General features: G+C 34.6%; 2 protein-coding genes across 2 annotated transcripts; both read right to left on the bottom strand.

Moving 5' to 3' along the window:
* Positions 1-18,573: 18,573 nt before the first annotated feature.
* On the bottom strand, positions 18,574-19,713 carry LOC123657607. Its single transcript, XM_045593130.1, has one exon. The coding sequence runs from the start codon at positions 19,711-19,713 to the stop codon at positions 18,574-18,576; it is 1,140 nt and encodes a 379-aa protein (XP_045449086.1).
* Positions 19,714-19,912: 199 nt separating this feature from the next.
* On the bottom strand, positions 19,913-20,506 carry LOC123657606. The gene has a single exon (XM_045593129.1). The coding sequence runs from the start codon at positions 20,504-20,506 to the stop codon at positions 19,913-19,915; it is 594 nt and encodes a 197-aa protein (XP_045449085.1).
* Between the last annotated feature and the right edge of the window lie 6,058 nt (positions 20,507-26,564).

Below are 26,564 nucleotides of genomic sequence, written 5' to 3'. Positions count from 1 at the left end.
TTTCGTAACGGCACGTCATTAATATGCATCGAGTGCAAACGACGGTCAAGCGTGATCAATGCCTCAGTTGTGTTGACTTCGTTCCTATTTGCCAACACCCGTTCCAATTTCTAGCTTCATCCGTAATATTGATGATAAATTTTGAAAGTGAGAAACGACTCAAATAACACTTTGAACGGTACTCTTTGGAACTCGACTAAGATGCACACTGTAAAAACTTTTTTTTTTTTTTTATATCAGTGTACTAAATTGTCAAAAGCTTATTTACTGTCTGTTTCAAAATGAATTAGAAGTTAATAGGAATGGAACAGTTAACCCATGTGTTCACATGATCGCAGGGGAGTAAGTAAAAAGGGTCAACAAGGACAGAAGGCCTACTTTATTTACATTATTGAATAATTAACGAAACGTATGTGCAATTCGTATAACGGTATGATACATAAATAATACAGGTTCTCTTGCTGCGAGTGCAAAGTTAAACTTTGTCTAAATATCTCGTAATATTTTTTTCTGAATAAATTTTATTTTCTTAGAAAAACAAAATAAAGCATGGAATAAATTCATCTAATCATGAAAAGTATATTTCGAAAGAAAATATTTTCGTCTCTGAAATACCCCTCAATTGGTTGATATATAAAACGATATTATGTATATCCAAGGGCTTGTGAACATTCAAAAATATGTTAGCTAAAAATATTTGAAATGTTTAGAAAACCTTTTTATGTTTCATTTTAAAAGCACAGTTCAAGGTAGGACAGAAAAAAATGTCAGGGCCACCGTATAGTAAGTAAATGGTGAGAGTTTTATGGAATGTTTTTTTTTTTTATATATCACTAATACAAAACTGTGAAATCGTGAGAACTTAATAATAACCAAATCTGTGTTTCCGGAAAATTATAACCTGGGGATCTTTAAGTCGCTAGTGAATAGGTTACTTGTAGGTAAGCGTGCTCCATCTTAGACCGCATTTTCACTTATAATCGGGTGTAATAGTGGTCAGACGCAAGTCTATCATTGTATTAAAAAAAATAACCCGTTAAAACAATGGTTAGGAAGTTATTAGTTATGTAAATTATAGTTTTTTACCATTGTGGCTTATAGGCCTTTTCTAGCCTTAGCTTAACATTTTAATTCAGTATAGTAATTACTAAATAAATTTGTAGTATAGTAATAATTTGTATTGTACTTTAATATTTGTTATTAGCCGTTCCCGCGACTTCGTCTATGTAAAATTTAACGAAAAAGCTATTTTTCAGTTCGCAGAGTTATAAAATAAATAAATTTCTAAAATAAAACAGCCTAAGTTACTCCTTACTCCTTACCTATCTGCAAATGAAAGTCCCGTCAAAAACGGTTCAGCTGTTTGAATCGTAAAAAATGTTATTTCAGTATATCCATATGCATTTAATAAAAAGTGGTTATTTTAATATTACAAACAGACATTCTAATTTTATGTATTCAATAGATTTTAAAACATCACGTAGATGGTATATGTTTTGATATGTATGCAGATTTTTAAAAATACGAGATTATGCATTAGCTAAATAAGGTTTATATAATTAATTTTTAAGCCTATGGCCTGTTCACACAAAGCAGGAAGTGCTACAAGATCATAAGCCAACTAACATGTTGTTTATTGGTACTTTATGTATGTTACACCTGAATTGCTGCTGCTGATTATGGTAGATAAAAGATATAAAAATAAAAGTTAAAATATAAATATATTTGCTAATATTTAATTGATATGAATGAGCTCACGAACGCGCTGTACGATGATGATATGTGAACGTGAACTGATGTATTTAGCTAATGAATCGTGCAACTAACGTAAACTGCTGATCGGGCGATATGTATGTGCGGCTGAACCGTACATGCTCCCGGGCGAGAAGATGAGTGAGGTATGGATGATGTGAGCTAAACTAAAACAAGGATGAAACCGACATAAAATCTTAACGGCTAATTTACAAATGGACCCGACAATTTTTAGTTAGCGACTACGTCTAAAATTACATTTTAATAAAACAGGCGAAGTGTTTTTATGAACCGATCGATTAGTCTGATTTGAAATGTCTTGACCGAGAACACTGACACTGTAATCACTTTGCTCTGCTTTTTCACTCACACTTGTACACTTAAAATTTTTGGAACACACACAATGTACAGTAGTGTCCTGCTGATCACTGCTCGGAGATGGGCGCGAGGCTCGAGCGCGTCTGCAGGTCGCGCGCACCCACGCGCCGCCCGCAACCGCCAGCCCTGCGGCCGCCAGGCAGTAGATGGCGACGTAGTGATGGACGTCATGATAGCTCAGGCTATTGGATTCATTTTCTAGGCTATCCGAAGCCGATTTTAGCTGCTTTATATTGTTTTCGATGTTATCGATATCTTGTCCGAAACCGTCTGATATATTCATCGTGTGGATAGGGATGGATATATTGATGATGCTATTGACGGGTGCGATCTCTGGCGCAAAGATTACCGGCTCGATATTTAACTCATTAGTCAATAATTTATGAGGCGTTATCACTAGCGTATTTCCCCGAATGATGCAGTCGGTACCGAGAATTATAATATTAATTCCCGTCACCTGTTCGACGGTAACCCGATCTCGACATATGAAACGAAAGGTACATTGCCCGCAACAATTAATTAGATATGTGTTTAACTTAGTAAGCTTTTTCCATGTAGTTTGACACGCGCTAGTTATGATTTCACAGCTGTTCGTTTGTTTACTTTTTATACAAAGGTTCTCGTCCGTCTGTCTGTCGTAGACGGGCGTTTGAATTTGGCAAAGATAATTTGACAAAATATTATCGTTGTATTCTATACAGTTCTTAAAGTCTTTCTCAGTTACCGGTATGAAGGTATCTTTCTTTAAATTTATTGCTATGTGATCAGATATTGGAAGAAGATTAACCATAGTACGTGATGAGTTAGCTATTTGGTGATAGAGAGGTATGGCATTGTAAATTTCGTAATCGTCTCTACTTGTAAGAGGTATTTGGATCTCAAAAATGAAATACTGTTTCGTCATTCTAGCTTTGACCTTTAAAATCCTGTATAGGTTGGATAAATTATTTCGGAGGTTATCTAACGGTAATGACAAATCCTTTGTTATCTGGCTGGATATGATACTTAGCTCGTTTTCCATCTGAATAGGTGACAAAAAATGCACATTAAAATGTTGAAGGTTAGTAATGGTATCCAGAAGAGTATCTTGAATATTACGCAAATTTGCCAGGACATTGTTAGCTATGATGCTGGACATGATAAAGTCATTAGTATTTTCTATGTCCGACATTTTAATCTTAATATCATATGACTCCTTTTCTAAGTTGTTAAGGTGTTGATTAAAAGTCTTGTACTGTCTTTCCATTGTGGATTCTATCCTTTTTAAAACGTTATTTTCCGCTTCTATAATCGATGTTTGATTTTTCCAGAGCTGTGCTAGATGTTTTTGATTGACTCGAATTAAATTAATGTCTTTTTCATACTGAGCCGCAAAACGCTCGTCTAAGACGCCGAACAATGTATTCGCGATGTAACCGACACAATTGACAAGGCCTCGGCGCTTGCGCTTACGATTATCAAAATGCTGACTTAGTAATATGCGGTCGTTGTACTTGAGCTCGTTGATTTCGTGGATCAGCTGTTGTAATATTATGTTACAATGTATATTTTTAGTCGAGTTTTTACATAAACTTTGCAAGTGATTAATATAATTGTTAAGTATCCTTGTGCCGTACAGATAAGGTTCCATATCGTAGTATGCCACTAACTTCCATTGATCTTGTATTACGCGCATATTTCCGATTTTTTCAAAATATATGTATTTGCTATCGCTCAATCTCGTGATGTTGTAGTTGGCTTGCACTGTTGAAGACATAAATAACATAAAGATCATCAGAATCGATAAAAAATGGCTGTAGAAGGTTTTCTTTGATGTTTTTTGTTTGTTGTTACGTGATGATATTTCGTTTGTAGTTACGATTATTTCGCTGCTTTTATTTTCACTGCTATTTGACGGTTCGATGTTGACGGGTAGAATAGACAGCTTTATGACGGGTCTTTTGATAACCGAGCCATTTCTTGTTTTGACGGAGACTACTCGCACCAAGTTGTCGGTACCAGGATGTAATTGGATCACTCGGCCTAGAGCCCACTTACCAGGCGGTAAATTAGCGTCATGTATCAATACTATGTCGTCGATTTTAATGTTTTCTCGCGACTCACGCCATTTGCTTCGAGCTGCTAGTTGAACTAAATATTCAGTACGCCACCTTTTCCAAATATCGCCGAATATTTTTTGCGTAAGTTGCCATCTTGTTCTGCCGTCTATTTCAGTCTCTATAACTGAAAGAATGGGTCCACTCGACAAGAAGTGAGCTGGGGTTAAATAATCAATGTCATTTGGGTCTTCTGACATCGCACACAGCGGTCTAGAGTTGAGACAGGCTTCGAGCTGCGCTAACAACTTAGAGAATTCCTCATAAGTGAGCTTTTGGTCACCAACCACTCTACGAAGGTGATGCTTTAAGCTTTTCACTGCTGCTTCCCACAGTCCGCCGGCACTAGGCCACGAGGGGGCATTAAAATGCCAGTCGATTTTCAATTCGCTGATCTCTGTGAAAAACTCATTTGATAGGGTCGATTTCAAGTCGAAGTGTTCTTTGGCTAAAACCTTATTAGCTCCGATGAAATTGGTCCCATTATCGCTGTATAAATGACGCGGGGTACCTTTTCTTGCTGCTAATCGACGTAGAGCTGCTAAAAACGCCGATGATGATAAATCGGAGACCAATTCAAGGTGTACAGCTTTTGTGACCATACAGATGAACACGGCAACGTATCCTTTAGTGGTTTTAATACCTCTTCCCCTATTCGCTTTAATATCTATGAATCCCTTATAGTCAACCCCGGTATGAAAAAATGGACGCGTCGAATTTGTCCTTGCTTCAGGCAGGTCACCCATTAGCTGTTCGTTTTTATCTGGATTGTGACGCTTGCATATAACACAAAGACGTAAACGGTTCCTCACTACTTTGTTTCCGCTTATGATCCAATACTGCTGTCTAAGCCACGACTGAGTAAGGCGGGCACCTCCGTGAAAAGTAGATTTGTGAGCTAGATCGATCAGGAGATTAGTAAGATGACTTCTGTGTGGAATGATGTAGGGATGCTTCATATCGTAAGGGATGTTGCTATTTTTGAGTCTGCCTCCAACGCGCAGTAACCCGTTTTGATCTAAATACGGGTTTAGGCAGAGAAGCTTACTCTTAGAATTAATTTTTCCTTGTTTAGAAAGATCATTCATTTCTTGCTCAAATTCAGATTTTTGAACGTACAATATAATTTTCTGTTTCGCGTTGCTTAATTCGGTCGATGTTAAATATTGTAATTTAATGCTTTTGTTTGAAAACGCTCGCAATATCCATGCAAGTACGCGCGTCGCTCGCGTAAAACTGCTTTGCTTGTGAATTATTAAATTAATAATATCAATTTCGTTATTGTTACTGCTGTTTGTTTGTAAAGTATTAATTAATTTTACTTTAGTTTCTAAGTCGGTTTGATAAGTTATTTTATTTTCATGGGAATTAGAAAATGATGACAACCACGTAGGTCCGTTCCACCATAAATTGTGCTGCTGTAATTGCTCGACTTTCATGCCACGACTAGCACAGTCAGCTGGGTTCTCTGTGCTTTTTACATATCGCCAGCATACGGAGGGCATGACGTCAGTGATTTTCTTAACTCTGTTGGCAACGAAAGGCTTCCACCGGTTGGACCATAATGTTGTGGCTGAGATGACGTCATAACTACCACATAAAGCGTCATCCATGTAAAAATGCTGTTCTAACGCTTTTGCTGCTGTAGGAAAACGATGACGCTCATCAATAGCTAGCTGCTTAAGCGTCATCATTGCTAAAAATGGGGCTGATTTAGTGCCATATGTCACTGTGTTAAGCTGATATTTGTTTAAAGGTTGATTTGAATTATCTCGCCAAACTATGCATTGATAACGTTGGTCATCGGGATGCAAAATAATTTGTCTGAACATTTTTTCTAGGTCAGCTGTAAAGGCGTATTTATATTGTCTCCATTTCAAAACCAAAATCAAAAGTTCTTGTTGTAAATTTGGGCCTCTGTATAAAACGTCGTTCAGACTTACACCCGATGTCGTTTTACCCGATGCATTAAATACAACTCTAAGCGAAGTAGTAATAGAGTCGGGTCTTTCAATAGCGTGATGCGGCATATAATATAATGGTGTCATATTCGCCTTTGTTATTAAGTGCATGTGACCTAAATTGATATATTCATTAATAAACTGCTTATAATTATAAGCTAAATTTTTATTTTTGTCGAATTTACGCTCAAGCTGATAAAATTGTGCGCAGGCGGTGGGTTCAGATAATCCTAACTTCTCACCAGCGTCAGAGTGAAGTGGAAGGCGTACCACGTACTTTCTTAAACTTCGTTGTAGGATTTTACACTTCCGCACAAAATCCAGCCTAGCCGCGTCTGTTGCGCAATAGGCATGTTATCATTTTCTTTGATGATTCCTCCCATAATTATAGAAGAATAAACATCAGCGCCCAGTAATAAATCTATTGTTCTGCTACGATAAAATTCAGGGTCTGCAAGTTGTATATTTTTAATATATTCCCATGATGGTTTTGAAAATGATTTGTTAGGGAGATTGTTTACAGCGTGGCGCATGATAAATACATCTAGATTAAGCTGGTACGAGTCATGACAAGATGATAGGGTGATGTTCATAGTACCTTTGCAATTATTTTCTTTCGCTCCTACTCCTAAGATAACTCCCTTGCAGTGCTTACGAGGTAGTCCCAACCGTTGAGCGCCATTCTCGGTGATAATCGACGTTTGAGATCCCTGGTCGATAAGCGCTCGCATGGTATGAAGAGAACCATCAACAGCTTGGACGTTGATCAGAGCGGTTGCTAATAAAATCTCCTGAGTGTCATCTAGTGACGCGTTAGATTTCGAAACGGTGCTGTTGGACTTTGTATTCGACGTTGCAGTGTTTGCTGATGCGGCAAAGGCTTCATGAACCAAAGTATGATGATTTAATTGGCACTTATGACATCTTTTTCTTGAAAAACATTCATTACCGTTATGATTATAAAGGCAATTTTGGCATAACGATAGCTTTTGAATTGTTTGTCGCTTGATATTTGGTTGATACGCTAAAAACGTTTCGCAATATGGAATGGCGTGATCTTTATTGCAAACGGGGCATTTTGTCTTCGCTGTTGACGTTAACCTACTTTTGCTATTAAAATTATTTGATTTAAATAATTGATTTTCATTGCTTACATATGATTTAAATGTATATGGTTTTTTTAAATTTGAGGGCTGAAAAATATGTTGCGGATGCGGGATAGATTTTGAGGGATCTTGTTTTCGTTTAGAGGACTCTAGAGCGGTAAATTTGGCTTCTAAAAATTGTAATAAATCTTTTAAAACTGGTAAATCTCTCGGATGCTTGAGTGACTCGATGTAGTCGTTGTGAGTGTCCGCATCTAATTTCTGCGTGATTATATATACGATGATAGGGTCCCAGTTCTCTATGCTGACTCCCAAGTTTTTGATAGCATTAAGGCATTCGTTGGTGGTGTCGTGAATCCTTTTTATTGAAATTGCGGACTGTTGCTGCATAATAGGCTGGTTGAGTAGGACACTCATGTGAGAATTAAAAATAAGTTTTGTGTTACTGTATCGGTTGTTTAACAAATCCCAACATACTTGATAGTTATCTGTGGTAATGTGTAGATGTTGCACTAGCTTTTCTGCTTCGCCCTTTAATTTACTTTTTAAAAACTGCATTTTTTGACTATTTGATAAGGCTCGATTCGTGTGGATGGTTTCGACAAACAAGTCTTTAAAGGATAACCACTGGTGGTAGCTCCCACTAAACACAGGGATATCCATTTTCGGGGTGGTTTTCTCCCGATACAGATCAGACCACATCTTGCTGTTGATACATTTTTTAATTTCGTTAAATTTTCGCTCGTAGCTGCTGAACATTTCTTCGTATTCTGGATCGTCTTCGTATAATTCGCTGTCTATCTCCCAGTGCAACGCGTCAATGATGGTCCAGCGTGATTGTACCGACTTCAAAATATCTTCGTATTCCCATTTTTCTGAGACAATGTCGAGATCGATGCTGCTAATTGTACGCTGAAATGCCTTAAAATTGCTTCTTTGCCTTTTCAACATTTCTTCTAATTTGCTGCTATTACCTTGGGTTCGCGAAGTTTCTTTATCGGATGACGTCACCGGACGTGACACGCTGCCAGACGACGGTATAGCTGTAAAGCCTGGCATTTGCAACGGGGTGGCTGGCTTTAGTACACTTTTTTCTTTAGACTCACTGGGTAAAAAGGTGAGTAAATAGCTGCGTGTGTCATTATAAAAATCGGATGTTTTCTTATAGTAATTGCTAGTGAAATATTCGTTCGATTTGTCGCTAGAATCGCAAAGCCTCAAATGATTATTTTGAAACTCCTGCCAATAACTTTCTAAAATGCTGAGACGCTTTTTAATATGAGCCGGTGTCTTACGTTCGGCACCGTCTTTCTTAAAATTAGTTAAAAATTGATTCATAGCCTCCATGATCTGGGTTTGGCTAGCTAGAAGATCTTCCATTTTATAAAATGATATAAATACTGATACTGCTGATAATAGAGAGCTGTAGACTCACCAAAGCTGTTGCTGGTTGACTTACGTGGCGGCCCTTACTGCGCTCGTAAAAAAATCACTCGCGATATAAGTCCCGCTCACGATAAGCTCGAAGGACCAAAAAGATGTATGTTACACCTGAATTGCTGCTGCTGATTATGGTAGATAAAAGATATAAAAATAAAAGTTAAAATATAAATATATTTGCTAATATTTAATTGATATGAATGAGCTCACGAACGCGCTGTACGATGATGATATGTGAACGTGAACTGATGTATTTAGCTAATGAATCGTGCAACTAACGTAAACTGCTGATCGGGCGATATGTATGTGCGGCTGAACCGTACACTTTACCCAGGACAAACAATGCTCGAAGACGACCACATAGCATCTAACATTGAGATCGAGCATAAAGTTAGAACACTACAATACTGCAGACTAACAGATACTAATACGTATTTAATAAATATTACAAAAAAGATATATAATATTCTGTTGCTAATTAGAAATAATGAAAACTAACTTTAATTATTATATTATTTATTATATTATATAATTAGTAACTTAATTTTTAAATCCACATTAAAAATTTAGTTATGAATTAATTAATTTTATTTATTATTAATTTAATTTTTCTTTTAATAATAATTTCACAAAATTTTATATATTTACAACAAAATACGTTAAAAATACGTTTCTTACTAAGGAACAAAATTATAATAGTCCCTGTTGTTCGTTAACAAATCCAAACACTATAACTTAATATCGTTAATTACACTAAATTACTAATTGACAGACAACGTCTCCGCATAAAGCTCAAATTCCTACGCGTTTCCCATTCTGTCGAGTTATTCTAAACCAATAATTAGCCGAGAATGCTGTCGAAAGGTAACTGAAATTCGGACTATGCTTATAATACTTATGTCGAAATGTCTCGAAAAGTTCGAAAAATAGAATTCAAGATTAAGAGTAAAAATACGACTTATATTACCAACTGGCAGTAATGCTTGAATAGGATGTGATAGTATGAAGTCGAAGCTTATCGCATTCTTGAGAATAAAAGATGTGCATACTTTTTTAGTGATATAATTACTAAATAAAAGTCAATTAATGACCAACCATTGAAACATCTCTTCTCTTTAATATTAAAATTTCTAAAAAAAAATTTATATTTTTAACCAAATACAAAATAAGTCAAAAACATTAAGTTTTGAGAATGAAGCAAACATAATATTTTAGGTTCCAGAACAGGGTTTTGAATTCCAAAAGGGAATCTTCAGTGTCACGTAAGCGTTATGAGAGCATTTGGCTCTTAACCAGCAAACAAACGACGCAACTGGGAAATTTGCTTACTATTGAAATACGAAAGCAAACAAGAATCTCGCGGTACACAAATCATGATATTTAATTCAAAGATCTCAGTGTGATTTTTAAATATTTATTTATCACAAATGTGCAAATATTATACAAACGCTTAGATATTTGTTATATTGACAGTAATTAATCTTAAGGAATAAATTTAAATCATTCTACGGTATTATGATAGTTTAAATGTTTTTAAATATTGTGATAATACACAAATACAGTGATAATACCTACACTTAAAGTTGTTTCTTTTATCAAAACGATTTATTTTCTTATATTTTGTTGTTATGATTAGCTGCTATAGAAAAAGTGAAGAGAATTTGCCCAGAGAATCGGCATAGCGATTCAACGGGGAAATGCTGCCAGCATTCTTGGCACAATTCCACGCGGACATGATTTATACCAAAACTATCTGTAAATATTTATTCTTAAGTTGTGAATTGTAAATATGTATTTATAATGTTTAGAAAAAGTTGGTGCGTTAAATTTAAATTTGCTTAGGTACGCCAAATCGTCTCATTTTTTTTAATACTACTAGGTCAGCAAATAAGCCGGCTCACCTGGTAAGCGATTACCGTAACCTATTGACGCCTGCAACACGAGAAGAATCGCAAGCACGTTGCTGATCTACCATCAGTCCCATAGGGAGCTCTGATCTCCTTACACACCACAGGAACACAGCTTGAAAGCAGTATTATTTAGGTGTAATCTTCTGTAAGGTCAAGGTACTTCTCCAATCGGACTGCTCTATATTTTGAGCAGTATATTTCCTGCTGTGCCCTACCTCAGTTAAATGATCATATACGATGAATATTGTTTGCAATAAAGTTGTTGTGTAGCATTTTGGCTTCGAATTTTTTATTCTATATAGCCTCTGTTTTGACTTGAAACTTTTAGGTTTTGTTATTAAAAACTAGCCGTTCTATTGTACGTGTTATTGTATTCAATCAGCGACATAGCAAGTACTAAAAATGTACATTTACGTACGAAAGGAAACAAATGCATACACACAGTGGTCTGGTCACTTACACACTTATGACGAAATTTAATCATAAGTTAAATATTGGTTTACTGGTCAAAACTTTCTCCGTATTTGTAATAACAAACGTTTGAACTTAATACTACATTCAGATAATGTAAGTAAATATGTAAAAAGTTACATTTTAACAAGACGAAATGTTACAACATTTCCTTTACAACAATAAAAGTTGAAACAGTCCGTTGTTCTTTTAGTTTCGGACCTAGAACTACTCGTATAAATAGTTTTACAAGAAATTCAACTATACGGAACTGCTTTGAACTAAAATAGACCAAACTAATATGAAACTGGGTACAAAGAGAAGCACAGAACCGGGACAAGAGCCGTTCGCGGCTTATATGCGGTTGTGTAACGTCATACTAGACCGTGATGTGATACTTATTATTAGATATAGTATGATACAAGGTATTGTTTGCATGTCTAAAGAACAAAAACATTCAATTTGTGCTTGAAATCTTATATATAAAATTCTCGTGTCACAATGTTAGTCACAATACTCCTCCGAAACGGCTGAACTGATTTTTATGAAATTTTGTTTGTATATCGGGTAGGTTTGAAAATCGGGAAAAAAAATACTAGCCGACCCGTGCCCACTTCGTTGGACGTTAATTATTATCTTTGTGATGCAATTATGTTGTGTTTCAATTTCGTCGACGTCTGCTACGTAGGGAGCCGACCGCGCGAGTGCGCCGTGCGCGGCGCGGCATCCTATCGTATGAAAAAACAATAAAACGGTCATGCGATGCGCGGTACGTGATGCGCAGTGTCCAATTGTCCCCCTGCGCAACAGCGGCTTACGAGTTACGGCAGCGGGCGCCTACAATGATGATGAATCAAATCGTAATAATATCGTGTATTTATTTTTTTAAATTACAGAACCAAATAACATACTTTAAAGAACAAATTTTATAGCACTTAAATAAATAATATGTTGCTCCAACGCCATCTATTAAAAATCGAGAAAACTTCGTCGATAGACTAAAATAAGACTAAATTAATAACGTCGAAAGACTAATCAATTGTTTTCTAATAGCGATAAATGGCGCTAGTTTATTTACTATTTTGATATTATATTTTAATCTTTTTCTTATTTACTGATTTTTTTGTTCAATTACAATAATATATAGCCTATGAATATTATTATATAATTATATATATATATATATATATATATATATATATATATATCTTATTTTAAATTACAGAACCAAATAACATACTTTAAAGAACAAATTTTATAGCTTTTATATAAATAATATGTTTCTCCAACGCCATCTAACTAAGACTAAAATAAGACTAAATTAATAACGTCGAAAGACTAATAAATTGTTTTCTAATGCCGATAGATGGCGCTAGTTTATTTACCATTTTGATATTATATTTTAATCTTTTTCTTATTTATTGAAGTTTTTGATCAATTACAATAAAATATAGCCTATAGCACTCCTGAATAGTGTAACTTTCTGTTAGTGAAAGAATTTTCATGATCGGATCGGCGAAGATTACCCTCTACATACAAACAAAGTTATAAACTTTACCTCTTTATAAAATTGTTACGAACACACAAAGAAACTAGCGCCATCTAGCAGCAACCATTGAAATCACACAAAGACAGCGACAGCATGCCGCAGGGAGGCGAGCACTGCAGTTCAGTTTGAGCGATCTTCGAGGCGACTTCAAAGTGAAAACGAGTGATCAAGAGTGGTACCAGCGAAACCTACGATGTTGGCTACGACTTAGGACATCGTTAGTGCTTAGTGTTTGAACCTAGTGCTTTGTGTTGGACCTAGTGTTAGTGAATAAAGTCTTGAAAAGAGTCAGCAGGTTTTTCTCTCCAAATCCTTCGAACCCTAACGCGTAACAATATTAGTATAGAATAATCGTACCATCCTCCTATACATGACACATAACCGTATAACAATTCTCGAAGCGAAGCTTCATTTCCTTAATTCTATAGTTTTTATCTATATTCATGAATTTTTGGTTTAAATCATTTATGTTGTTGTATTTGTAGTACAAGAATTCAAATACGTTTCTCTTCTAATTTTTATTTTCCGATAAATTAGTCGATCTAGTTACTATAAGATTTTATGATAATCTATCGTAATTTGCTGTGATAAAATTTGTATTTTCGTTCAACATTATTTTGTAACATGATTTAGTTATATATTAATGATCAAAATACATTTATATTTCTATCGTCCTATGCCAATAGTAAGAGACCAGATAAGCAAATCAGCCACTTGATGTAAGTGATCATCTTCCATCCATAGATAAACACATTGTAACTCATCTTTGGCACTCATCCTTTCTTTACCGATACAGTGTAGTGCCAACTATATGGGAATATATCTTTTTCTAATGTTAAGTTTAGGTAGTGTAAATCATACACGAGTGCACGTTACATTGTGTTATATTACATTCAAAATTTCAAAATAGAATAGTTGTTCCGAATTACATCATTCTGTTGGTTGCTTTTTAGTTACTCTGCTAACTACTAAATAAAAAAGTGTGTGTGTCAGCTCCGACGCACGACTGGAATTTACTCCTTCAGATCGACCGTCTAAATAGGCACAAAAAAGGCTAGTCTAAGAAAGATTTATACCATATCAAATCGTTCAGTAGATTTTACCCCTCGTATTTTTTCATACCGGGGGCCTTATAAGAAAATCGATTCTTTAGGAGTAAGCTCCAAAAATTAATAATGACAGTCAGAGAGTATACAAAAAATTTAAAAATATTGAATGCTAGCATATGTATATGAGTAAATTAGTAGCAATTCCTGAAATAAATACGTTATTACTGAAGTCTTACGTAAAGTTAATACAAATTCAATTCAAATTAAAACATTACTACATTTCGTAGTTCTACATAAGTGTACATTAACTCGGTGATAATTTGCTTATTATCTATATATTAATACTTGAAGAAAAAACTTTACCCCTTTTTACGAAAATTGCGCAGACGGAGGAGTATGAAATTTCGCACACTTATAGTTTATATAGAGAAGAAGTCCAAAATGCTAATATTTTTTTTAACTATGCATAAAAATATATTAAATCAATAAAAAGAAACATTATATGCATTACCATGTATTTGACACACACTTGTATATATTATACTTTTTTGTTAATTGTTAGTCTGTAGCCAAATGTAAAAATTTAAAGAAGGCTCTTTATCTTCATAATTTTTCGGTTTTCTTTAATTTAAATTTTTAATTATGGTCGAATTTCGACCTCTGGGCGATCACTAGTTTATATTAGTATTCACTTTTGTATAAAAACCGAAGTTAAAAGTTACTTATGAATATACTAGCTAAATGGTAAAAGCCTGGTAAAGCTTGCAAACTGTCAAGGGTCCCACCTCAGTTGAAAAAACCGTTACTTTTTCTATAATTTACCGATTTTATTAACCTTTTACAATGAATTAAAAAAAATAGTAAAAATCGGTATTATCACTTTTTCTATTGAAAAATAACTATTTTTAAATCTTAAATGTTATAAAGCATTACACTATTTCTTTGAAAATATAATACTCAGTAAAAATGAGATATGAAATAAAAGCGGTGTCCTCGGGCGTTGTCAGATAAGCTGACACTGAGGGATCATAGTTATTTTTTGATATTATTAAACATAACAATATGATATTACTTTGAGACATTGGTGCAATATTCATCCTCAAAAATAAAATAATAGGTTTTGAGGACAAAACAAATATGCATACTTTGAACAGGTAAAACAACTTAAATGATACAAAAACGCGTATAGTATCGCGTATAGTTCATCATTGCGTATCATAAATGCGAGCGCGCACACGTTCGCACATGCAGACGCGCGCTCATGCCCTGAATAGGTACTTTACAGTAAAACGTAAAAAACAAACACACAAAATTTGCAATTTGTCGGATACGCTAAAAGTTGTCCTTTTCCACGCATAAGGGCAATCGCAAGCTTGTCGCCGCGTCTAGTCGACGAATAGTTGTTGTGAAAGACAAGACACATCGACATCGAACGTATCCATGTTGAGATCGCGCTCACGGCGAGACGTGACGCTGTCGCGCGACCGTCGTCATATGTGCGCGCGTACAACGCGACTAGACCCGGCGACAAGTAGCGAGCACACGCCCCTAGGTTATCAGCTTTGAACAAAATATATGAAGATTGGCGGCCGCAGCCTATCGTCACGTCTAGTCGCCGAGCTGTCGGTGCCGCATGTCGCCTAGTGTGCGCCTACATTAAGATGAAAACAATTTTAAAATGAGCCGTTCGCTCAAAGGATTATTTACGTTCCGGTCTACTAGTAACTTGGATTTACTACTAAAGCTAATGATATCTGTTTGGGGGTGATGTGAGAGGAACAGAGTGTTGAGTTCCTCGTCCACCACTGAAAAGAGAGGATCCTCCGACCAGACGGCTGTTGAGTCTTGTAGGCTACTGCCCCGACGGTTGTTGTCCGGAGATAGTACATCTGTAATTTTTGGATTGTTAAACTAAATCTTGAAATACTTAAGGTATAATTTTTAAAACATCTTTCTAGTGAAAAAAAAGACTAATGATGATTTAGATACAACGTTGGACATTCGCGCTAAGAAGTTAAGCTAAGCACACATTTTGACATTCGTCCCTTCTTTATAAAGACTATCACTATAGTGAAGCCTTACCGAATTTAGTGATAAAAAAAATCATCCTCATCCAGTCTACACCAGCAATCTTCCGTAGATCTTCGGTCCAGCAGGCCGGAGGACGTTCCGCACTGCGTTTGCTATAACGCGGTCTCTAATCCAGACCACGTCTGCTCCAACGGCAAGCGGTCCTGCGACATAGATAAGCAAAATAAATTCTTCCCAGTATTTAAAATTAAAAAGTACACAAAGCAGAGAAAATTACTGAAATGGCGATATTTGTCAATGAATCCAATTACGAGCTGGCTGGCACTCGATACGTCTTTGTACTGAGCTAGTGGACCGTAAAATTTCTTATATTTCCATCATCTTTCAAGCGGATGCCAACTACTAGGTAATTAACGTTATAACTTTTATTGTCGAACTGTTTCATCAATATTTATTGAGAATCCACATTCGAATATTTATTACTATTAAATTTAGTAGAATTTCGTTTCCATGTATTGCGTCTACAAATTGATTTGGTCCATTTTTTAGGCGCAATAAAAGAGTTAATTTAAAAATATCGTAAATAATCAGATTAATCAAAGTACTGTAAACGAAAGATACTACTTTTCCCATCTCTCACTTTACTATCGAATTCCATTTCTTAAAATATTTTATTATGTATATATAAGCTGTCGGTTCCGGTTGCTTCCATACCCGATAGCGAATAGTAGGGAACATATCCGCCAACCCGCAGTGAAGCAGCGTGGCGGATCAAGCCCCAAACCTAGGAGGGGAAAGGAACCCGTGTAAGAACACGGCGAAAGAGTCCTACAGTGGGATATTGTAACAAGATACAGGCTGAATTGTCAGTGGAAATCATCAATCATAATGAAAGAATGAATCCATCGTTTTACTTGTATGTATATTTATTTATTTATTTATTTGGAGAACGGTACAGAAACAATTACAGAATAACAGCGTAGCATAAAACAGAAAAAAAAAAATAGATACAAATTGTCCCCTCTATGTCTCACTAAGAACATAGGGATAAGATTTACAGCAAGGACAGTAATGATGATTAGTTATTACTATTAATAGTCTAGAGCTAATGAAAACACCAAGGCAACTAATTAATCTAACTAAATAGCTTCCTAACTTTAGTTTTAAAAACATGCCGGGAGCACGAGAACATATCTATATCATTAAATAAACTATTGTGTAGGACACACATTCTGTAAAGTGGCGCGCGTTGACCTATATTTGTTCTAGTTAATTCTATATGGAAAAGGTTTTTAGACCGAGTTGGTTTAGCTGGAGCTCGAAAATACAGTTCTGCAAGAAGTTGTGGTGCGTTTATTTCACCCATGCAAATATGTCTGAGGGTAAGTGCATCAGCCATCGAACGTCTATCGCTAAGAGAAATCATGTTGTATCTATCTAATAATTCATCATAAGAGCACCTTGGGGAATGAATACGGTAGTTGAGGATACGTAAAAACTTTTTTTGTACAAGTTCTAGGCGATTTTTGTATGTATCGTAGTATGGGTTCCAAATGGGGGATAAATACTCAAGTTGTGAGCGCACTAAACTTTTGTAAAGACACATAAATGTTTCTTCTCGCTTAAAAGATTTCGTGATGCGGCAGATAAAACCTAACATGCGGTAAGATTTTTTTATTATATGATCAATGTGTGTATCAAGCGTAAGCTTTGTATCCAGATAAACACCTAAGTCACGAATCGACGGTTCAGTATCGAGCATATGATCTCCCAGCGAAAAGGTGGATGGTATTATGTTTTTATTTCTTGAAAATCGAATATGTTTGCACTTGCTATAGGCTAAAAATAGTTTATTGGCTCTACAGTATTCATTTAGTCTATCCAAGTCTTCCTGCATCAAACAGATATCATTATTGTTTGTTACGGTGGAGTATATTTTTAAATCGTCTGCGTATAAAAGAAACTTTGAATGTTTAAAGCAAGGCGAGATGTCATTAATAAATAAAGTGAATAGTAATGGACCCAATATCGATCCCTGTGGGATACCGGATGTCACAAGTGCAGGAGAAGATGCGTATCCATTCATGACAACAACCTGGGTACGATTTTCTAAGTATGAAGAGAGCCACCGAAGGAGATTACCTTTAATGCCATTGTACGATAACTTTCTTAAGAGCAAAAGATGATCCACCTTGTCAAACGCTTTTTTAAAATCAGTGTATATAGCTTCAACTTGGCCCTTTTTGTCTAAATTTTTGAATATGTAATTTGTGAAAACTAATAGATTTGACAAGGTAGATCGCCCCCTAACGAATCCGTGCTGCTCCTCGATAATAGTATGCTTAAGCTTCGATGATATGAAATTGTGAACTAGTTTCTCAAACACCTTCGGAATAGTTGATAGGATGGATATTGGCCGATAATTTGGTATTTCATTTTTCGAACCCGATTTAAATATAGGCGTTATAAAAACCCTTTTCCATTGGCTTGGAAATACACCTTTTCTGAGGCAGTTATTAAAAATCATTTCAAGAGGAAAAGAGATATTTTTACTAACTCTTTTTAAGAATATAGGTGCTATGTTATCGGGACCAGGCCCTTTGCTAGGATCTATATCTTTTAGTGCTTTATAAATGTCAAGTTGAGGTAGATAAAGTTGATTCAAACATATGAGGGTCTCATTAGTATCTAGTGTGTCAGAAATTTTGTAAGCTTCTAGATTTACCGGCTCAAAAACCGATTGAAAATATTGAGAAAACATACTACAAATTATGCTTGGATTACTGGATGTACAATTGTTAAGTTTCATGGTTTTTGGATATCCTGAGTTAGTTTCTTTTAAATCAGAGGTCTATTTCCAAAACAACTTTATATTGTCTTTAAGAGACTTTTCTATATTTTCAATATATAGATTGTAGCAGTTCCTAATTAGTAGTTTGACTCGCTTCCGCAGTAAATCAAATTCTTGATAATCTCTTAATGAACCATAAGTTTTCCAACGCATCCATACCTTAGTTTTTCGCCTAAGTGTAGAAATTAAACTTTTAGAAAACCAGTTCGGATAGCGAGGGGGTTTTGATTTTGTCTGGGGCACATGTTTCTCAATTATGTCATTTAAGAGATTGTAAAATTTGTCAACAGCTAATTCGGGAGACAGAGTGGCGAGTTCCGATGTCCAGTTTATATTACAAAGATCCTTGTTAATGAGTTCGTAGTCAGCCTTAAAGAAGTTTCTCTTAATTTTGTGGTCGTTGAAGGTTGACATATGAGGTTCCCTATTGCACGCTGAATGTAATATTTCGAGTGGAGGGTGGTGAGGAACAAGGTTGAGTAGCGGATCTTCTGCAGTGTTAACAGTTATGTGTCTGCTGGTACTAAAAACGAGATCTAGTGTTCTGCTATTCTCATTTAGAATAGTATTAAATTGATGCAAGTTTAATAAGGCCATAGTGTAAGTTAATAATTTGGATATGTCAGTATCGGACACAACTGGGTGTGGTGACGGACAATCAGACAGCCATTTAAGGTAAGGTAGATTAAAGTCTCCTATTAACATCAAATTTGAAAAATGTCCATTCAAATGAACATCATGCAGTTTACAGAAAAACCTATCAAACATAGTGCTTTTGGATGCTGGTGGTATGTAGCATGCGCACAAAAGTAAGTCAGAGTAGCAAGGGAAATGTAAGTAAATTTCCTCTATATTATTAGCCTCAAGGTCAAACCTTCTTAGTACATTAATGTTTTTTTTAACTAAAATCAACAGGCCTCCACCTCCTTTTTTATCCGTGAGATTAAGATTTCTGTCTCGACGGAACATTAAGTAGCTATCGGCCTTTATTTCAGAGTCAAAAACAGCAGAAGAAAGCCAAGTTTCGACTAGGATAATTACATCGTACTCACAGGTAAGTAAATTTAATTTCAATTGAGTAATTTTAGTTTTCAAGCCACCACAGTTTTGATAGAATATTAATAGATTATCTAAATGCATTATTAAAAGAAGAGTAATATATTATATAAGCTATTGTATGTAAGTAAGTTTTGTGTAACGTTTTCGTGCTCCCTGACATCAACACTATACAACGACAAGTACAACAGAGACAGAAATAAATATCAAAAAAATGTGTAAAGCTCAGAACAATATTATGATAAATTTTATGTGTATACGCACAAAGCAGCATCGCCCAGAGTCACAATATTTTCTTTAAATCACTACTACATCGGATATGTACCACTCGCGCTTCGTCACTTTTCCTTAATAGAATGCAATGATTTTTCACCCAAATGTACTTATAATTTTTAGCCTTTGCGTGCTGCCTAGCGGTGCTAAATAACAATTTATTTTTGAGCGTTAAATGTTCGTTTATATAAAAGCGGGCATCCTGATTCGTAGCAGTGGCGGTGGCAGACGTGGGCGGGCCGAGAAGCGAAGCCACGGTGAGAGAGCGGCGCGCGCGCGCAGCGGCAATCACATCATCGCGCAGCCGGCGTGTACTAAGTTGAAGTACAATATTTTTTGGACGGTTGCTAGGTTTGCCGGGGGCTACCCGATGGACGGACCGAATGTCGCTTTCTTTAATGTCAATACCAATTAACTTTCCTATTTGGATAGATAAATGAACGAGATTTTCAGCCTTTTTCTCGGGAATATTTTGTATTTCCACATTACAGCTGCGAGAAACCTGGTCTAGGTCATCAAACTTAGCCTGTAAACATTCCAGGTCCGTGCGCAATTGACTGTTCTCCTGCATCACATCATTGAAATTTGATTGTGAAGACGACATAGATGTTATTGTATGTTCTAATTCAATTATTCGTGTTTCTGATGCAGCCAAACGCGATTCTAGGCTTTCGATGTCCTGCTTGATCGACAAAGATACTTCCTGAATCGCAAAGGTCAGCACGCCATTGTTGCCTTAATGTTTCGAATTTGGCATCAAAGTATTGCATAAGTGCCTGCGATTGCGGGTCGACATTTAAATTATTTAGTGACGTCGGTTGTATCTTAGGAGAGTGAGTTACGGATGACGTACCATGTTTTTTGGACTTACAGTTTTGGCATTTCCATTTCATTTTGTTCATGGGTAATATTTTTTTAAATTCGATCTCGGAGAAATCTGCGCATTGGTAGTGCAAACATATGTTGCATGTTGCGCATTTCAACATTTCCTTATCATTAATGTATCTGTTACACTTGCCACAATCCATTGCAAGGCCAAAAAAGGAGTAAAATTATAATCATACAAATATAATATGATCAGCTGATCAATTACTGTCGGTAGTGTGACAAAACAATCCACGTATCGACACACCAAAATTGACCTATTGTGCGTAGCAATAAGACCTCTTTTCCGAAGACACTTATATATATTATACATTTTATTCCGATATCTATCCCTATGCACACGATTTTCCGTGATCGATTTCTCTATGATCTATCTAATTATAAAAACTAAACGCTTCTGCTGTAAAAGCTCGGTCACATACTAATCTTGTATACAAAAAGTGTTTTAGATAAATACAGCATCTTATTTTTTTTCATCTCGTGTCCACGTGACATAAAACATACCTAGAATCAACCTAATCTCATATTAATTAAACTTATCAAATAGCACCCGCTCAATATTAATTGACAGCAGCGGTATAAATATATACTTCTTAATTAAATACGATATAAAACAACAGATAATTAAAATGAATGGTCATTCATAAAACACGTTAAATATTTGTTAATAAATCCGTAAAGGATTATTTGTAAGACCCTAAAACAAAAGATAAACAATGAGGAGGGCAGACAAGCGTGGAGATTCACGTTATAAATGGTGCATGGATGACGTCACGTGATTACAAAATGGAAAATAAATCTGTAATATCTTTACAACCTATACAAAAGCTATTTGGTAAAAGAAAAAGGATCAGTGTTTTATTTATACGTAGCTGGCCGCTTTGTATTGTCATGAGTATGATACATTTTAGAGTACACGTTTACCCCGAGGATATTTTCTTAGTGACACTTGAAGCACTTAATTTATCCAAGTAATCTTCTATTTATAATGAGAACTTGAATTTCCACTTATATGATAATCTATAATTATCTGAATTTGTAGAGAAACGCTAAACATAGTTCAATAATAGATACATTATAATGCATATGAAATTTTTAAAGTTTTCGAATGAATTCCAAAAAGGCAAATATTTCAGGGATAACCCTTTTACTTTAAAATGTCGGAAGATTTTCTAGCGCTGCGTGAAATTATTTCATGAAGTCGGCTTTATGGGAACTGTAGGATTTTGCGGTAAAAATTAAACCCCAAGAGAATATATGAAGGTTTACTATACTGTGTTGCAGAGCTAGGCGTCATAACTTTTAGCACTCCTTTAATCTTTGATGAATTATTAGAGTAACAAAAGACCAAGTTTTATATTGACGTTAAAAAGCTATAAAACGCTATAGATGTCGTATAATCTAACGACGTTACTTACTATTACATTATAAATATCTTAATATTTTAGTTTTCTTCCAGAACTGGTATCAGTAGTAAGTATATAAAAAAATTATCATACCGTCAGAGAACATTTAACGGAATTTCTTCCGAAACACTGAAATTCATAATTAAATTATCTTCCCTTACCGCCCAGTGTGCAATGTATGTTAATGTAAAATTAAGCTCTTGAAAATTATATTCTTTGGAATTCAAAGTTTTACACTTGAACCTGCGCAAATCTGTGATCGGTTATTATCGTAGGTTTTTCCACTGGCTTAGCTCTTTTCTAAGTTTACTTTTATATTTGTATATTTTTTTTCGACTTTTTAAGTTGTTCAATAATAAAAAATATACAATAAAGTGCTAAATGTGTTGATCTAATTATTAAAGACTTATCAATAATTACTTCACAGAAATATATAAATCAACGTATCAACCCTGTAAATTAAACAATTACTGTAGATAAATTAAAACCCTATTGTAATGTCAAAAGTATTTGCTTTTGCAATTGTTACTTTCTGTTTTCATTTGCTATTGTAATATCAAATAATTTATTATATAGCATAATACATCTTAATTTACACTACTACTGCAAAACTTTTTTTATGTATTTCTTTTTCATAGGTATTTAATTATTTTTATTCAATATAGTTTATTTTTTATAGTTCGTAATTTTCGACACAGAAAATCTCTTTTTATTTAATAAAAGTAAGCAAGTAAGTAAGTTTTAGACCTTACAGAAGATCACAGCTAAATAATACTGCTTTCAAGCATTGTTGTGTTCCTGTAGTGATTAAGGTTCCAGAGCTCCTGAGGGGATTGGGGATAAGGTTGAAAACGCGTTAAACATGATTCTGGTGTTGCAGGAGTCTTTAAGCTACGGCAATCGCTAATATTAAGTGAGCCGTACGCTTATTTACTGACCTTACTTGTATTTAAAAAAAAAAAACATTTAAAATTTTAATACACCCTGAGTATCAACGAATTGATACAATGTCGGTCAGTGATGCGATGTTGAAGTTACTGGCTTTTGATTTATCCCGTTAAAAATATTTTTATTTATTAATAAAAAATAAAAAATACTGTTTTGCAAAATTTTGATATAGTTAAGTTAAATAAAGAGAATGTTCACCGATTTAAAAATTCAATTGGATTCCTATATTCCGATTTCCAATATAAAGCACTTCTTGAGTGTAAAGAATAGCATACAACAAATGTAACATCCTTATCATTAATTAATATATACTAAAGTAAACATAAGAGTTATGTAATATTTGTTGTTTTATTTTCATACATACTATTATAAATATAAGGTTTATTTGTCAATGGTTGATGGCGATTAGTTTCCAGTTCACTGAGTGTCACTGATATGTACAGAAGTTCCCTGCTACGTCATAATCGGGCGAGAACGAAGGTCACTGTGACAGTATAAGCACAAATTTAGTTCACACACGTCATTATTTCCCAATTTATGTTATTATTTAGTTTTATAAATTAAACGACGCTAAAATCGTGTCAATAAACTGGAATATTTATCATAATGACGAATCGAAAACAAAATTTATCTTTGTTGTCCAAGAAATTAACCAAAAGGATATTTTTTCTAACAATTTCTCTTACAATATTATATCGTGAAATAAAACAAATATCAAAATTTCTTCAATTTCCCCTGTACAGTATATTCTATACTTATAACTTGGTTGCGAGAGACGCACACAACATTGATGGTAGAAAGGCTATAAATAAAAAACTAAGGTGGTTGTTACTTGATAGTTCGCGAATAAGTTACAGCTTTTGCATTACTACAATTCAATTATCATTTTTACTATCTCATAAAATTTACCTGTACGTAAACATTTATTAAGAAACTTCATTTTTTTTCACCTGTTTTTACGACTCGCTTCAAAGTAACGTTTTTATGACACAAGTCGTACAGTGACACGTATATTTTTCGTATTAATAAATTATTATACAGACCTGACTTTGTTTTTTATATTCTGACACAGCTTTGCATGTAATAAGCGAGAGTGGATCAAACGTAAAATATGAATGTTAGGCTTGTGTAGCACATACGTGAGACATCAATATAATACCATACGAATGAACAAACATGCCATGTTTTAAATTTATTAAAAATAGATTTTAAAAATAAAAGGTAATTTTTAATCTTAACTTATAATTTGATACTACCGAATCTACTTACTCCAATAATTTATTTGAAGCATATTTTATAAGTGATATAAGTTATTTCAAAGTGATATAAGTTGCAAGATATAAATTAGACGAAGAGGTCTCAAAAATCTTTACACTTATTTAAGAAATATATACGAAAAGTCCTTTCGCGGAAGTCTGAAAACTAACATTCATATTCTCCGAACCACGACATAGATCGAACCCGCAACCGCCACTGGAACAGCTGCGATCACTTTGCCGTTTCTTACTTACTCCACTGCAAGCACCAAACATCGCAAAATTGCTGATCACATGATTGCTGTCCTCCATAGGGCTGTGGGAAAATGATCATATGAGTCTATATGACTATGGTCTGGAAGACTGAAGTGAGAAATAGGTCTAGATAATACCTTCAATATTTCATGCTAAATGCTTGCCGAAGCTACTGGTCGCAGAAGAGTATGTAAAAGTTTACGTGTACCTTTACGTGTCCTCGGTTATTTTTTATATTACGAATAAATTTTTTACAAATATTAATGAATACAGTCTAATGTTTGTGTCCGTCCTAACTCTTTTCGTACTTGTACTGGAAGGTTTTTAGTGTCATGCCTCATAGGGATCATATACTCGCCGCGAGACCTTGTGTTACTTAATTCATTAGGTGTTCGTAAAAGCTAGCGCAAAGTACGAGTATTTCAATGTTCTAATATATTAAGAGGGATGGAGCTGAGTAAGCCCAGAGGATAACATGGATCTTGAAACAAATTCGCGAATTCAAATGGATTTTTCAGGTAGTAAAGTGCTCTCAATTTTCTTTGTACTCAGTGACGAAGGTAAACATCGTATGGAGAGTCGAATACAGCAAAAATTCTTTAACAATATATACAATACTATTAAGGTTTATGTATAAAGTATTACGAAATGTAAATTTTTTCCGGTTACCTCACAAACAACATGTTTTTGTCCAAGTACCAACACAAACGCTTTTGTTAAAGAGTGTGTGTTAGTGTATAAATAATCATCAAAATCAGTAGACCCAGTAAAAAAATATAAGGTTACACACATAAAAAAACTGAACAGAGAATCTCCTCCTTTTTTTACGTTGGTTAAAAAATACAACAAGTCTATCACACACACACACACACACACACACACACACACACACACACACACACACATTCATTACTTTATCAATATAATAAAATAATTGTGTTTGCTCGCAAACAAAAAAAAACCGACTTCAATCACATCGACAAGTAACACAACGTAAGTAGACGAAAAAAATCAACAAACGTACCAGTCATCACTACGATTTTCGAGAGTTTCCTTCGATTTCTTTGGGATTCCATCATCAGATCCTGGTTTCCTTATCATAGTAACACACTTGGGATATCTCCTTTCCAACAAAAAAAGAATTATCAAAACATACATTATATATATATATATATATATATATATATATATATATATATATGTAAGTACGTGTTTCAGCGTTTGTGAAAATTCTAACCTGTGCAAGTTCGTCATTTCTAAAGTTAAAAACAAACATGTATTTCTGTAATTTAAAAATTCAATCTTTAAGGGGTTTTTTTCTTAAAAGGGTACAACCTTTATTCTTAGAACCAGTTAGAAACTGATTAAAAATAAATAAGGAAATAAATAATCCAGTCTTAATCGAATTTTTACGGTTCAAATTTTAAAATACACCTCTTATATATTATAAAAAAGAATGAACATACAAATTTTTAATCATTACATGTTGTAATTGGCATGTGTATTAAAAAACAATGAGACAAAACTTAAAATACTGCTAAAAATTGGTATTGAACTATACATGATAGATATGCTTACTTTTAAAATATAAGAAAAAGGAGATACAAAAATATTATAATAATTTATTCTTTACAATAAGAATTAATAAAAGTATAAAATTAAGAATATATTAACATTTTTTAATATCATATCAATAATCGACCGTTCCAGCGGGGATCGAACCTGCATCTCCGACTGACCGTGTCGGTGCTCTAGCCAATTAAGCTATGGAACGATGTACTCGCTAGATCGAAACTTTTGATATGATGATTTTATATTCGGTCTAAGCGACCGTGGTTAATTGGCATTGGATGCAGGTTCGATCCCCGCTGGCACGGTCGATTTTTGATACGATATTAAAAAATGTTTAAAA

Source organism: Melitaea cinxia, chromosome 11 (assembly GCF_905220565.1).
Source record: "Melitaea cinxia chromosome 11, ilMelCinx1.1, whole genome shotgun sequence".
Taxonomy (NCBI): domain Eukaryota; kingdom Metazoa; phylum Arthropoda; class Insecta; order Lepidoptera; family Nymphalidae; genus Melitaea; species Melitaea cinxia.
Note: the sequence above shows the minus strand (reverse complement) of the source record. Positions and strands in the feature narration are given on the sequence as shown.